The sequence below is a fragment of the Heterodontus francisci genome, chromosome 37 (genome assembly GCF_036365525.1).
Source record: "Heterodontus francisci isolate sHetFra1 chromosome 37, sHetFra1.hap1, whole genome shotgun sequence".
Taxonomy (NCBI): Eukaryota; Metazoa; Chordata; class Chondrichthyes; order Heterodontiformes; family Heterodontidae; genus Heterodontus; species Heterodontus francisci.
The window spans coordinates 24,905,322-24,920,717 of NC_090407.1; the positions used below are offsets into that span (position 1 = coordinate 24,905,322).

The following is a 15,396-nucleotide window of genomic DNA, read 5'->3' on the forward strand; positions in this document are numbered from 1 at the left end:
CGACTTGATATCCAGCAAAATGAACCTACCTTCCGGCATTGCTAAATGTGGAGTCAGATTGACAGTGGAGTGTTTGTTTCTAGAGGCAAATGTGTGATGGTAACAATTTTTGCACTCATATTTTTGCTGGAATGCAAAACATACAGTATGTCGGCAGGCCATTTGACTGTGGGTAGGAGGATATCATAGCTGGCCTGTTCTTGCCTTTCCTCGCCCTGGAGGTGCTGAGATCAATTTAGTTCAGTATGCTGGATGGTTCAAAGAAATTTAAATAGAAAAGTGAAAAGGGGTGGCGCAGTGGTTAGCACCGCAGCCTCACAGCTCCAGCGACCCGGGTTCAATTCTGGGTACTGCCTCTGTGGAGTTTGCATGTTCTCCCTGTGTCTGCGTGGGTTTCCTCCGGGTGCTCCGGTTTCCTCCCACATGCCAAAGACTTGCAGGTTGATAGGTAAATTGGCCATTAGCAATTGCTCCTAGTATAGGTAGATGGTAGGGAAATGTAGGGACAGGTGGGGATGTGGTAGGAATATGGAATTCGTGTAGGATTAGTATAAATGGGTGGTTGATGGTCAGCACAGACTCGGTGGGCCGAAGGGCCTGTTTCAGTGCTGTATCACTGAACTGTACATTTTCATGGTGACAAAAACTTTCAATGTCAAATACAGCTACATGAAAAGTGTAATTACTGTTGATGAACTTAACATCGGTTTGTTAAAGGCAGGATAATGTAGTTGTGACTTGAAAAGATGAATATTTACAATGATTTGATTCAAAACTAGCTTTCGAAGCTGAGCTGTATTTAGTTGCTGATTCAAAAGTAATTCAATTTCTAGATAGTACACACAGTTTCTTGAAATAAATATGCTTTAGCCATAAGGAAGTACTTTCTAAATTGAGTAAGAAGCTGTGCTTCTAATTAACTGCAAGGAAAATAAAGAATACTGTCTACCAAAGCCAGATACAGTAGGCGAACATTTGGGAATTAAAAGTTTAAGTGTCAACTTGGTACCTACACAGATTGTGGACTCATTTCTGAAAGGGTGGATGTATTTTCCTAAAGTTACCAACACTGGACATCGACTGTTAAGCTATAGTAATTATAATGTTGAATACATTGGAAACCTTATAAAGATGCTGAAGGGTAATTATGTAAGGCACTAAATTTATTTCCGTTCTGATATACCTCACCAAGATGGCAGTGTCACGGTGACGTGTCCTCATGCTTTGTGGCAGTGTACGGCTCTGTTTGCGACAGTGGCGGGGCATTTTGCGGTAGTGCGCTTGGGCGGATTGCAGCGCGGAGTCGGTGTGTTGAATGTTTGGTGGAGTTCCCGCTTTGGGTGCTGGGCTGCGGTCTAGTGGGCGATCAAGCGCCGGGCTTCGGTGCTGGGCCCCGGTCCAGGAGTCCCTCTGTGTCTGGGTTTCGGTGCTGGGCCCGGCCGAGAGGTCGCTGTTGGTTTTGGGCCGCGGTCCGCAAAAGTCGGTCAAGAACCCCCTTCCGCCCCTAGTTTCGGTGCTGGGCAGCCGGTTGCTGCCATGTTGCTCACCGTTTACTGCGTGCGGCGCGACCTGAGTGAGATCACCTTCACCCTGCAGGTGAACGGCGGCATGCAGCTGGAGACTTTCCGGGCGCTATGCGAAATGGAGAGCAGCATCCCGGCGGCCGAGAGCCAGGTGAGAGCAGGAGGGACATGTGCAGGCTTAAATATACTGCCACACCTGGGTATGCACCCGCGCCAGAATGCACACACCAGCAACCTAAATTATGTACAATCAGACACGTAACTCTATGCAACCACACACATACCCGGGTGTGTGCCAGATAAGTACACTGTAATATAAACCCTGCATCGGAATCTGTCAACAGGGATATTCCCACTTGGATCCAATTCTATATGCATCTACTGACAAGTATATGCAACAGAACGAGAGCTCTACGCTAGAGTTTAAAGTCTGATTCTGGATAGATTAGCTCAAACAAGAATATACACAGGCAGATCTGCAGGCAATTTATAAACACTCACATAAACACTGGGGTATATCCTTCCCCCTTTATAGCCATAAAGACAGGGCTAAATTGTGGCGAGTCGAGGAGACTTAGTAGTTGGCAGGAAAAAAGACAGAGGCGCAAGGGGAGAACCAACTGTGCAACAGCCCCGACAAACAAATTTCTCTGCAGCACCTGTGGAAGAGCCTGTCACTCCAGCATTGGCCTTTATAGCCACTCCAGGCGCTGCTTCACAAACCACTGACCACCTCCAGGCGCGTATCCATTGTCTCGAGATAAGGAGGCCCAAAAGAAAAGAAAGAAATATCCTTCCCCCTACCGGAACCAACTATATACTCAAACAACCCAGATACCTCCAATTGAGTATAAGCTTTGCTTATACACCTGGGCTGAACTCTGTGCACAACATATCAGCAGTTCACTATGTATACACCCACACACACAAGAACATAAGAAATAGGAGCAGGAGTAGACCATGCTGACTGACGAGCCTACTTTGCTGTTCAATACGATCATGGCTGATCTTGGCTTCAACTCCACTTTCCCGCCTGCTCCTCATAACCCTTGATTCAAAATCTGTCTATTTCAACCTTAAATATATTCAATGATGGAGCATCCACAGCTCTCTGGGATAGAGAATTCCAAAAATTCACAACCCTTTGAATGAAAAAAAATTCTCCTCATCTCAAACCTAAATGATCAGCCCCTTATCCTGAGACTGTCCTCTCATGTTCAAGATTCCCCAGCCATGGGAAACAATCTCTCAGTGTCTATCCTGTTAAGCCCCTTCAGAATCTTGTATGTTTCAATGAGATCACCTCTCATTCTTCTAAACTCCAGAGAGTATATACCCAATTTACACAGGTTGTCATCCCAGAGACCAATCTAGTGAGCCTTCGCTGTATTCCTCCAAGACAAGTATATCCTTCCTTAAATATGGAGACCAAAACTGCACAACGTATTCCCAGGTGTGGTCTCACCAAAGCCCTGTACAATTGTAGCAAGATTTCTTTATTCTTGTACTCCAATGCCTTTGCAATAAAGGCCAATATGGCATTTGCCTTCCTAATTGCTTGCTGTACCTGCATGCTAACTTTGTGTTATTTTTACGAGAACACCCAAGTCCCTCTGAACATCAACATTTACAAGTTTCACACATTTTAAAAAATATTCTGCTTTTCCATTCTTACGACCAAAGTGTATAATCTCACACTTCGCAGCATTATACTCCATCCTCACCACCTTGTTGCCCACTCACTTAACCTGTCTATATCTCTGTGCAGCCTCATTGTGTCCTCATCGCTTATATTCCTACCTAGCTTTGTATCCTCAGCAAACTTAGATACATTACTCTCTGTCTCTTCATCAAAGTCATTACATATTGTAAATATCTGAGGCCCCAGCACTGATTCTTGCAGCACTCCACTAGCCACAGCCTGCCAACTTGAAAATGCCCCATTTATCCCTACTGTCTGCTAGAGGCCTGCTTTATGTCGGGGAAAAAGAACCCGACTGAACTACAGCAGACCCTGCCTGAATCCCTCCGATTTTGCCCCGAGCCGAACCCGCCACTACCCGACCCGAGCCCGACCATGCATTTACTTATCTTCCTGACACAGAAGCTGCAGCGCATGCGCGATGACGTCATAGTGACGCCACTCGCTCACTGCGCAGACTCAGTGTCGTCCTGGACTCCCAGCTCAGGTAAGTTTTTTCATTTCAGTACTTACCCGCAGAGCACTTACCGTGTATGTCTGGCCCGGCCCGACCCGACCCGACTCGACCTGGACTCGGCCCGATCCGACCGGCGCCCGAAAGCCGGCCCGGAAGATGGGCCCAACCTGACACATGTCGTCGGGTTCGGGTCAGATAGCAAGCCTCTACTGTCTGCTTCCTGTCTGTTGACCAATCATCTATCCATGCTAATATATTGCCCCCAACTTTCTTGCATAATAACCTTTTGTGTGGCACCCTATTGAATACCTTTTGGAAATCCAAGTGTACTACATCTACTGGTTCTCCTTTATACTACCGACTAGTTACCTCCTCAAAAAACTAATAAATTTGACAAACATGATTTCCCTTTCATAAATCCATATTGACTTTGTCAGATCATACTCTGATTTTGACGCTTACAGTCGAGGAAAACAAGTTAGAGTCCATGAGTCTTTGTAGCTGAGTTTCTGTGTGAGCGACTAGTGCAGCATCATCAGCGTAGAGGAGTTCTCTGATCAGAAAACTGTGGTTATAGGACAAGGTGTTGCATCTCGCCCACCGCCCCCCACCCCCCCCCCCCCCGTCATATTAATTAACACCCCACTGGAAGTGGTTAGCAAATTCTGCTACCTTGGGTCCATGGTGACAGACAATCTGTCCCTTAATGCAGAGCTTGATACACGTATAGGGAAAGCAGCTACCATCTTTGGCCAACTTACGCAACGCAGTTGGGATAACACCAAGCTGACCCTTAGGACCAAACTGCTGGCTAATAAGGCCTGTGTTCTCAGCACCTTGTTGTATGGCTGTGAAACATGGACGACTTACAGCTACAAGGAAAAGATGCTCAATAATTTCCATCTTCGCTGTCTGCGGCACAATATGGGTATATCCTGGCAGGACGGAATCACAAATGTGGCAGTCCTCAAAGGCAGAGCTCCCAAAAGTGTTGGCATTAATCAGACAGAGGCGTCTGTGGATCAGGCACGTCCGCAGGATGGAAGACAGTTGCATACCCAAGGACCTTCTGTATGGTGAGATAGCTAGGGCCAGGCGACCAGTGGGGTGCCCAAAGCTCTGCTTCAAGGATGCTTGCAAGCGTGACATGAGGCTCTAAATGTCAATTATTGCACCTGGCGAAAGAGGGAAATAGCGACACATCCTGTGGACTGGTGTGCACTGCCACGATGTCCAGTTGCTACAGCAGTTTGGCAACAGGCGCTTGCGTCAAAAACAACAACTTACAGCGTTACTTGGCAGCTTCATGTGCAGCACTTGTGTCAGAACTTGCCTCAAGGATTGGCCTTCACAACCATCAACAAAGGTGCACCAAGAGAAATCACCCCACCTAAATGGATTGTTTGCTGCGTGTCCACCATCTGTCGTAGATGAAAGGATGCCAACCCAATTATGATTTTCTAAGTGCATTATTAAGACTTCCTGAATAGATTCCAGCATATATATATAACATATACGGAACACAAAAGTCCGAGTGTATCAGGCCTGTGTCCTCAGTACCTTGCTCTACGGCAGCGAGGCCTGGACAACGTATGCCAGCCAAGAGCGACGTCTCAATTCATTCCATCTTCGCTGCCTTCGGAGAATACTTGGCATCAGGTGGCAGGACTATATCTCCAACACAGAAGTCCTTGAAGCGGCCAACACCCCCAGCTTATACACACTACTGAGTCAGCGGCGCTTGAGATGGCTTGGCCATGTGAGCCGCATGGAAGATGGCAGGATCCCCAAAGACACATTGTACAGCGAGCTCGCCACTGGTATCAGACCCACCGGCCGTCCATGTCTCCGTTATAAAGACGTCTGCAAACGTGACATGAAATCGTGTGACATTGATCACAAGTCGTGGGAGTCAGTTGCCAGCATTCGCCAGAGCTGGCGGGCAGCCATAAAGACAGGGCTAAATTGTGGCGAGTCGAAGAGACTTAGTAGTTGGCAGGAAAAAAGACAGAGGCGCAAGGGGAGAGCCAACTGTGCAACAGCCCCAACAAACAAATTTCTCTGCAGCACCTGTGGAAGAGCCTGTCACTCCAGAATTGGCCTTTATAGCCACTCCAGGCGCTGCTTCACAAACCACTGACCACCTCCAGGCGCGTATCCATTGTCTCTCGAGATAAGGAGGCCCAAAAGAAAGAAAAGAAAGACATACCCAGATATATGCAACAGGAATCATATAATGCCTCAGACATAATTGCACCTATCTGTATGTAATCCACAGATATATCAGCCACATTTTAAAAAATACTGAAAGAAAGCCAGACTGACTCCTAATTGACCTGAGAATTTGTTGAGTAGTCAGTATGTGATTGATTTCAAGAATGTTGAGCAATTACTTTGTAGCCTTTAAATGATCTACACTTCCATTTTAGAAATAAATATACTGTGTTCAATAGCGCAACACTCCTAACTGAAAGCAAACATCCTCCAACCTACTGTGAACTACAGGAAATCCAGTAATATGATAAATCAACACACACAGTGTTACACTTTTCAGATGCAAAACGATCTTAATGTCTGTTCAGATGGAGTTTGCAACACACCATATTTCCACTTGCAAAGTTCTTTCATCAAACAACAATTAAAGGCAATAACCTGAGACATTGTCAACTTAAGAATTAGATTTTATGACTTTAAAAATGGACACATCTCCGCTATATCATCCAAATAATACCATTGTACATTGCATAGTATAATACTTCTGCCCATGTGAAGCGATGTATTGTCCAACCACCATTAGCAATTTAATGAATAGCTGCTAATAAATATATATTAGGAGAACTCTTGTGATGTTGCTCATTTTGATTTAGAGGATACTTTTTATAATGATAGTGATGTTATGCCATTTAATGCACTGTGTATTTTTAAGGTCACTGATTTACAGTGACTGAATAAGTCAAATATTGCTTGTCACATCACCAGAGTGTGGTAGGGACTAGGTTGACATAGGAAGGTGTGTTGATGTACGCAAGACTTTTTAATATATGAGAGCTATTTGCATTTCATTGGCTAAAATGTCATTCATAAATCAGCACCAGGTAACAACTGCATGTGTAGACCCCATACCAAGGGTGAGAATCATTAATTGTGTATTTCAAAAGAACTACAGATCAAAAATGGGCAGTTAGTACTATGGAAATGACAGCACATCACACTGATACTAGTTATGTACTGTAATTCCATTTCTTTAATCTTTTTATACTTTTTCCCAACACATACCCACTTCCTTGAAATGTAACTACTTAAAGCGAGAAGCTGAATCAAATTACTCCAAGTACACTATGCAGTTGGTTTGATTCCCCCAGCTGAAATTTTATCTGGTTTCATTGTGTTGCCTGTCTAGTGCTATAAATCTTTGAAAAACAGCTTCCTGGAGAGGCCTACCCCTGTGTTGTGAGCCTGAAGCTCAATTTGTGGAGTGCTTGGTTAGACATTAAGTTGTTGGGTTGGACTTTGCTTGATTTCTTTGTAAATGTCTCAGTTCTTCCTGATTGACTCCTGTCCATGTCAACCATAGCAAGCCTCTCTTTAAAAAGCACATTTCTTTCTGAGTCTCAGTAATATTCATGAAGCATGCCGCCACTTGCTATTTGGTACCTGCCCCCTCTTAGTTCACTCGAAACATATGGGATAACTGTTTTTTTTGTATAAAGATCTGAAAATAACATGAACGTTTGGACCTTTTCTTGAGATTAATAATGTAAGTTTATTAAAGCAACAGTGAATTTATTCACTACTCCACTCATTTAATTTCCTTAATGTAAAGCATAAAGATTCATCGTTTTCTCAGGTCACTTACTTGAAAAAAACAATGTATTTTCCTGCATTGTGATTGTTTACAGCATTTTACATGTCTGACAAACAGGGTGGAATACTTATTTTCTCGTGCATTCTAAATTGTATTGAATACTAAGAACCTGAAACCTACAATTGTCCATATAAACAGACTTATTTATTAAATTTTACCAGGAACCAATCAAAAACATTTGTTTCACAGTTCCTGACAGACTTTTTGTTCTCAGCATGTGATGACAATGGCAGGGCTGCATTGATCGCTTATCGCTGGTTGCCCCAAAAATAGCGTGGTGGGCCAACTTCTTTAATGATTATTTGTACAACTGATTGGCTTGCATTAAAAATCAACCACTTAGTGTGGGACTAGAGTCAAATGTAGCCAACACATGGTAGATGTGGCAAGTTCCCTTCTCTGAAGGAACATTAAACTGAGTTTACACTTTCTGTGTTATGGCTGATGAACAGTTATCACCATGGGGAAATTGAGACTGTGGCTGACATGTCTGCATGAGGTTTCTGCCAATGCAGAATCACTGTGTGTTAGTTAAATCTGTAAAACTCTTTCTGTGTTAGATAATCTTTGCTGAGAGGCCATTGACTGACGATCGGCTAACACTGAGCGCGTACGGACTGAAAGATGGTGATGTACTAGTGTTGCGACAGTTGGATAGACCACCGGTACAGCCTGGTCTACCACTCCCAGGTGTTTCAGGTGAGAGATCTTGTAGGAACAGTTTGACAGTAATATTATTAGTATTCGTATTCATGATTTGATTACCCATCTCGCCTACAGGCTTTGTATACACACACGCTTTTAAAAGTCTATCTTTGAGTCCTCCCCAACACTGTTATGATAACACAGAATTACACAAGTGATTATTCTTTAAGATGGTTTTGGTGCAGGGGACTGCAAGGTGTCAGAATATTAGTCACTCCTTTCCTGCATCCTACCTGAAAGACTGACAAGTTAGCATCCGAGACTTTACTGTTGCCCTTAGTAATCCTGGAATAAGGAGAAAATTAGCCAAGTTTCCTGCTCCTGATCACTATCATGTTGAAAAGTATCTGGGCATGCGTGTGGATGTTGGATGAGGACAGGAATGGGCTAATGTGATACATTCCATGGTGCAATAGCTTGTGGGTATCACTGTCTGGACTCATGCATAAATAATAGGCACTTGGATGAAGTACTGGAGAGTGTTCAACACTCGTGGAACCGTAATCTGCAGGGAGTCAGTACCTTCAGAAGAGGAGAGATGGTTTGCAACAATCTTTGAAAAAATTAAGAAATAAAGTATTGGGGCATTTGCTTAATTCTTCAATGAGACTATGCTCAACACAATATCTGAACTAGACTGTTCTTTGTCCGTACAAGAGTTGTTAGAGTTCAAATATTGTGTACAACTTGATCATATCTGGGTTGGAAATATTTTTGCATTCTTTTGTACAGGTTGGGAATGGAGAGTCCAGTGGGTGGAGCCGTGCTATTATGTTGTCTGTATGAAAATATCACTGTCAATGATAGCCATAGTATCTTACAGCACAGGGGGCCATTTGGTCCATCATGCCTGTGCTGGCTCTTTCAAAGAGCTATCCATTAGTCCCATTCCCCTGCTCTTTCCCCATAGCCCTGCAATTTTTTCCTTTTCATGTATGTATAGAATTCCCTTCTGAAAGTTACTATTGAATCTGCTTCCACCAGCCCTTCAGGCAGTGCATTCCAGATCACATCAACTCACTGTATGAAAAACATTCTCCTTGTCTCCCCCTGGCTTTTTTGGCAATTATCTTAAATCTGTGTCCTCTGGTTTCCGACCCATCTGTCAATGGAAACAATATCTATCAAAACCCCTCATAATTTTGAACACCTCTATTAAATCTCCCCTTAACCTCTGCTTCAAGGAGAACAATCCCAGCTTCTCCAATCTCTCCACATAACTGAAGTCCCTCATCCCTGGTATTATCCAGTAAATCCTTTGCATCCTCCCCAAGACCTTGACATTCCTCTGAAGGTATGGTGCCCAAATTTGGACACAATATTCTAGCTGAGGCTTAGCCAGTGATTTATAAAGTTATAGCATAACTGCCTTGCTTTTGTATTCTGTGCCTCTATTCCTATATGGTACATTGCATAAAGGATGATTCTAGCTGAAGAATGAAGATTCTGATAGGGGGAGTTTAACTTTCATTATTGTTCATGCCTGTGGCACAGTCTGTGCTTTACAAAGTGGCTTGGTGTAGCTTGTTTTTAATATTAATTCCAGAAGTATGAGTGGCTTGTAAGTTTTCACGTCTCTCAGCACTATGATATAGGCACTGGGAATCGTGTGGGTTTGCCTGTGGTCATTGCATTTTTTAATCTTGATATTTCTGTCCTTTCCCCTCCTTTAGGACTTCCCAGAATTGATTTCAGTGGTATCTCAGTGCCTGGATCACTGGGGCTCAGAATGCCTGTGCCTGAAGTAGCTAATCAGCAGCCACCAACGCCAACTCCCAGTAGCTCTACTGCTTCCCCTCCCCCTGTTCCAGCTCCACACAGTTTGGAAAATAATCCTACTTTACTGCGGGACATGCTTCTGGCCAACCCACACGAGCTATCGCTGTTGAAGGAACGGAATCCTCCCTTAGCTGAGGCGCTTCTTAGTGGAGATCTTGGTAAATATGGAAATTCTGTCTTGTTTAGGCTGGTCTCCCTTCCATGTTTGTGCTGCTATTTTACAATTGTGTTGACTCTTGGTTTAAACACTGTTCACCAAATTTGTTGTAGCCACCTATATGGAATTCTTATTCAGTGGGATGCTAAGAGTTACTCACTGTGTAACTTTGGGCTTTTGCTTACAAAACAGTGTTGATAATTAATTAAAATGTTAGGAAATTGAATCCCAATAATTTTGTTTAATATAATGAGCTAACAAATGTACCTAGTTAGAAAGGTTTTCAAGCACAGCTTTGGAAGTGTAATATGCATTAGTTTCAGACAGCTTGTACGTTGCGATTGTGGCTGCTTAGAATTGTAGTCCTGTGGTTGCTAATGAACGTGTTTAGTACAAGGTTTGACTGGTTACGGGAGAATACAACATAGTGCAGGATGTTTAAATGTTCAGCAGCATGTGCCATGCTGCTTGTGTCGGTGGAAACAGGGGTGAGGTAGAGAATTGTTGAAGACAAGCTGATGGATGAGTTTGTTATCTTTTATGTATTACAATGAAATATATTTTTGAGAGCTATCGTGAAGAAGTGAGGTGGGTGAGAACGATTATTTCGATCTTTCTTGTAGGATGCAATGGTAAATTGGAGAGAAAGATTTTGCATAATATGATTGGTATTTTCTGCTTTCATTATTCACCCATTAAAATAAGACTCAGACCCTTAACCAGGAGGAGGAAAATTGAGAGTCTGAGCAGGTGTCAGTCTTGGCTCAGTGGTGGTACTCTCGCCTCTGAGTCAGCATTTTGGTTTCATGCCCCACTCCAGAGACTTGAGCATGTAATCTCGACTGAAATTTCAGGGCTGTACTGAAGGGAGTGCTGCACTGTGCAGGTGCTGTCTTTCAGATGATATGTTAAACTGAGAGCCCCTCTGCCTTCTCAAGTGGATGTAAAAGGTCCCATGACACTATTTGAAGAGCAGGGCAGTTCTTCCAGTGCCCGGATCGATATTTATCCCTAAATCAACACTAAAACAGATGAGCTGGTCATTTATCTCATTGCAGTTTGTGGGACCTTGCTGCACTAATTACCTGCTGCATTTCCCTATATTACAGCAGTATCTAGACTTCAAAAAGTACTTAAATGGCTGTAAAATGCTTTGGAACATCTTGAGGATGTGAAAGGCACTATATAAATTCAAATTTGTTCTTTAATGGCGAAGACAGACTCAAGAATTACATTTTGAGTCACAAATGGCCATTTTGGTGAATTGCCATAGAGCAGCCAGTGCTTGTAGAACTGTACCTTGGCAAAGAGTCAGCGGCTTCAGACATGGAGGGGAGAACATTTGCACAAGTAGCCCAAGAAATTTTCAGGCGTGATGAATAATAACATTAACAGAATGCTCTCCTCACATCTCATTAAACAGAGGCAAAAAGGCGCCGTGTTATTAACTAATATTGATCTATATGATCAATTGTATGGCTGTGCTCATTACTGTTCACTCCATGACTGTTGTATATTATGTACTGTCTCAATGGTTAAGCAATTATCTTGAGTCCAGTTTGTGTTCTCTCCATAAGATAAGTTTACAAAGGTGCTACGAGAGCAGCAGTTGGAACGAGCACGGCGGGAACAGGAGAGGATTCGACTTCTGAATGCTGACCCCTTTGACCTGGAGGCACAGGCCAAAATTGAGGAAGACATCAGGTATAGAGCCATTGCTGTTTGAGCTCTTGAGTTTTTCTACGTAACACTTGCTGCACCTCAAAGTAATTCATTGTGTGGAGCACTTTGAGACATTTTGTTGGTGATAAAATGCTTTGTAATCACAGGGATTTATTTTCCTTTATTCCTTCCGATCTTCCTCACACATTGAGCATCTCAGATTGTCTGTAATGAATGGCTTCTGCCTGCTTATTCCTTTACTTCAAAATTCAGTGCCCTACGTTATGGAGGGGAAAATCGAACTGTATTCCTGCTCCTGAGTGCCCCCTGCTGGAATGTGTGTATCGTTGGGTAAGGGTAAAATTTGGGCTCAGCTGTGATGCAGTCTACAGTTGAATAGCCTGCCAACACACTCTGAGTTTATGGTTAATTGAGCAAGGTAGCAGGGATTGGTTAGAGCCCACAGAATCATATTCTGGCAAGCAATCCAGTTCTTTCAGATGAGATGGGGAGAAAATTAGAAAGAAAGACATTTTTGAAGTATACTTGTGCTTACAGTGTTGGTGGGGTAATGTTATGGCAGTCCTCGGACAGTAGTAATCTTTTATTATCATAAATCATAAGAAATAGGAGCAGGAGTAGGCCATTTGGTGCCTTGAGCCTGCTCTGCATTCGATAGGATCATGGTTGATCTGATTGTGGCCTTAACTCCACTTTCCTACCGGCCCCCCATAACCCTTAACTCCATTGTAGATCAAATCTCTAACTCAGCCTCCAATATATTCAATGACCCAGCCTCCACGCTGTCTGGGGAAGATAATTCCAAAGATTAATGACCCTCCGAGGAAAGAAATTCCTCCCCATTTCTGTCTTAGATGGGAGACCCCTTATTTCTAAACTGTGCCCCCAATTGTAGATTCCTCCACAAAGGGGAACATCCTCTCAGGATCTACCCTGTCAAGCCCCCTCAGACTCTTATATGTTTCAATTAGATCACCTCTCATTCTTTTAAACTCCTATGAGTATCGGCCCAACCTGCTCATCCTTTCCTCATAAGACAACCCCTTCATCCCAGGAATCAGCCCAGTGAACCTTCTCTGAACTGCTTCCAATGCAAGTATATCCCTTCTTAAGTAAGGAGACCAACACTGGTACACAGTACTCCACGTGGTCTCACCAATACCCTGTACAACTCTGGCAAAACCTCCATACTTTTATATTCCATCCCCCTTGCAATAAATGACAACATTCCATTTGCCTTCCTAATTACTCGCGTTACCTGCATGATAACGTTTTGTGATTCATGTACAACGTCAGCCAGATCCCTCTGTACCACAGCATTCTGCAGTCTCTCTCCATTTAAATAATATTCTGCTTTTCTATTCTTCCTGCCAAAGTGGACAACCTCACATTTTCCAACATTATACTCCATCTGCCAAATTTTTGCCCACTCATTTAACCTCTCTATATCCCTTTGCAGACTCTTTGTGTCCTCCTCACAACTTGCTTTCCTACCTATGTTTGTAATGTCAGCAAATTTGGCTACAATACAGGCCCCTTCATCCAAGACATTAATATAGATCTTAAATAGTTGAGGCCCCACCACTAGTTACTAGTTTGCCAACCTGAAAATGCCCTATTTATCCCCACTCTCTGTTTCCTGTTAACCAATCCTCTGTTCATGCTAATATATTACCCCCATCAGCTCTTATCTTGTGTAGTAACCTTTTATGTGGCACCTTATCGAGTGCCTTTTGAAAATCTGAATACACTATAACTACTGGTACCCCTTTATTCACCCTGCTTATGCCACTAATATCTTGTGCAGGTTTTGCTACTCCACTTGAGAAATGGCTGGAGAGCTTTGTCCTTGCACTGCTTGATTTTCCCAACCCCTCCACAATCAGTCCTCTGGTTGGCAGCACCCATCATTCCTAAATGTCAGTTTATCTGGGCAATTGGAATTCTCGGATGGGTCAACCACTACTTTCCTATTCAATCTATGTGTTTCACAGTACATGTGCTGGTGTTATTGTAACTTCTTAGTAGTACTCCCCACATCCCTCTCCTGTTGGGAATAACAGTAGACACAGCAAAGAGGTAAAAAAAAAGGGCAGCTTTGACCATGCAGTGCTTACTTTAGCCATATACCTTAGATGACCTCTGCTAGCAAATTTTGCTTGCTTTGTCCCTAGATCTGGCCTGTAGTAGTGGTGTTGGCTGCTCAACTACCTTGGTCTTTTGTTCCACTGATAGATGTTTTTGTATTGTAGGCAGCAGAACATTGAGGAGAACATGACAATTGCAATGGAAGAATCGCCAGAGAGCTTTGGTCAGGTGGTAATGCTCTACATCAATTGCAAGGTTAATGGGATGCCAGTCAAAGCATTTGTGGATTCAGGTGGGTTCATATGTGTGTATGTGATTATATTTTACATGGGTTCTGAGCTAGTTTGAAACAATAATTGTAAAACCCTTGGGAGCAGTAGAGCAGGCCAGATTGGGGAGTAGTTTGGATAAGGTGGTAAAAGTGCAGGGAAAATATATAATTGAACAATATGAGACATTACAAGACGTACCTGACATAACAGTACATGGGAGCTACAGGTTTGCTGCACCGTTATCCCATGTATAGCTGCTGTATTTGTTATATACGTACGCTGCCCACTTACAGCTATCCTCTATACAGGACATTAAATGCATGTTTGCTGCTTTGTCCATACATTCTCCATATACACATTAGTACACAATCATTAATGCCTATTACTTAATATCACAGCTGTAATATCACATGTATCCTGTTGCTAATTTCACCATTATCACTCAAAGCAAACACTCCAATTGTTGGAGTAAATATTTAAATTGGAATGATCAAATTACCTTCAGGCACATCAGCAAATAGAACTCATCCTCTTTAGACTGGGTTTGTGATCTAACAGTAAAATTATGCACCCAAATGTGTTGATAACTCTGTACTCACACTGATACAGGAGCGCAGATGACAATCATGAGCCAGGCATGTGCTGAGAGGTGCAACATTATGCGCTTGGTTGATAGGCGGTGGGCAGGGATCGCTAAAGGTGTTGGAACACAAAAAATCATTGGCAGAGTTCACTTGGGTGAGTAGTTTTAACATGATATGTATCTGAATTTTTAGAATTGCCAACAGGCTTTCCTTACTACTGTTTTGGGAAGTAAAGCAGAATATCTGTATACTATGAATTTTAAATGGTTTGAGGAGATCACAAGGATTTCTCTGCATATATATACATCACCATTCCTGCAGAGCTGACAGTGATGGATATAATGTGATGGTTTTTGTTTTCCGGTTTTCTCCACATCTGCCCTAAAGATGCTTCTTGGGTTGGGGAGGGGAGGGGGTTATTGGAGGTTATCTGGTATCTTGCTAGTTTGGATCTGTGGTGATCTGATGTAATGTTTGGGCGGTGAAGTGCTCTAATCTCCATTACTGGCACCAAAAAATGGGAGTAAGGAATATAACCCAACATGAAACAATACAATAACCAAAAATAGTGTACCGGTCCT

At 43.0% G+C, this 15,396-nt stretch overlaps 1 protein-coding gene across 3 annotated transcripts in view; it reads left to right on the plus strand.

Moving 5' to 3' along the window:
* The first annotated feature begins 1,228 nt into the window (after positions 1 to 1,228).
* Positions 1,229 to 15,396, plus strand: part of ddi2 (DNA-damage inducible protein 2) — a 28,262-nt gene continuing 14,094 nt past the window's right edge. For 2 of the 3 annotated variants that reach the window (XM_068017349.1, XM_068017350.1), the window contains exons 1-6: positions 1,230 to 1,674; positions 8,108 to 8,246; positions 9,926 to 10,189; positions 11,766 to 11,892; positions 14,124 to 14,251; positions 14,841 to 14,969. In XM_068017349.1, coding sequence (XP_067873450.1) covers positions 1,537 to 1,674; positions 8,108 to 8,246; positions 9,926 to 10,189; positions 11,766 to 11,892; positions 14,124 to 14,251; positions 14,841 to 14,969 — 925 coding nt within the window. In that variant the 5' untranslated portion in view covers positions 1,230 to 1,536. Of the gene's footprint in view, positions 1,675 to 8,107; positions 8,247 to 9,925; positions 10,190 to 11,765; positions 11,893 to 14,123; positions 14,252 to 14,840; positions 14,970 to 15,396 lie in introns of all 3 variants that reach the window. The other variant, XM_068017352.1, reaches the window with a different exon arrangement.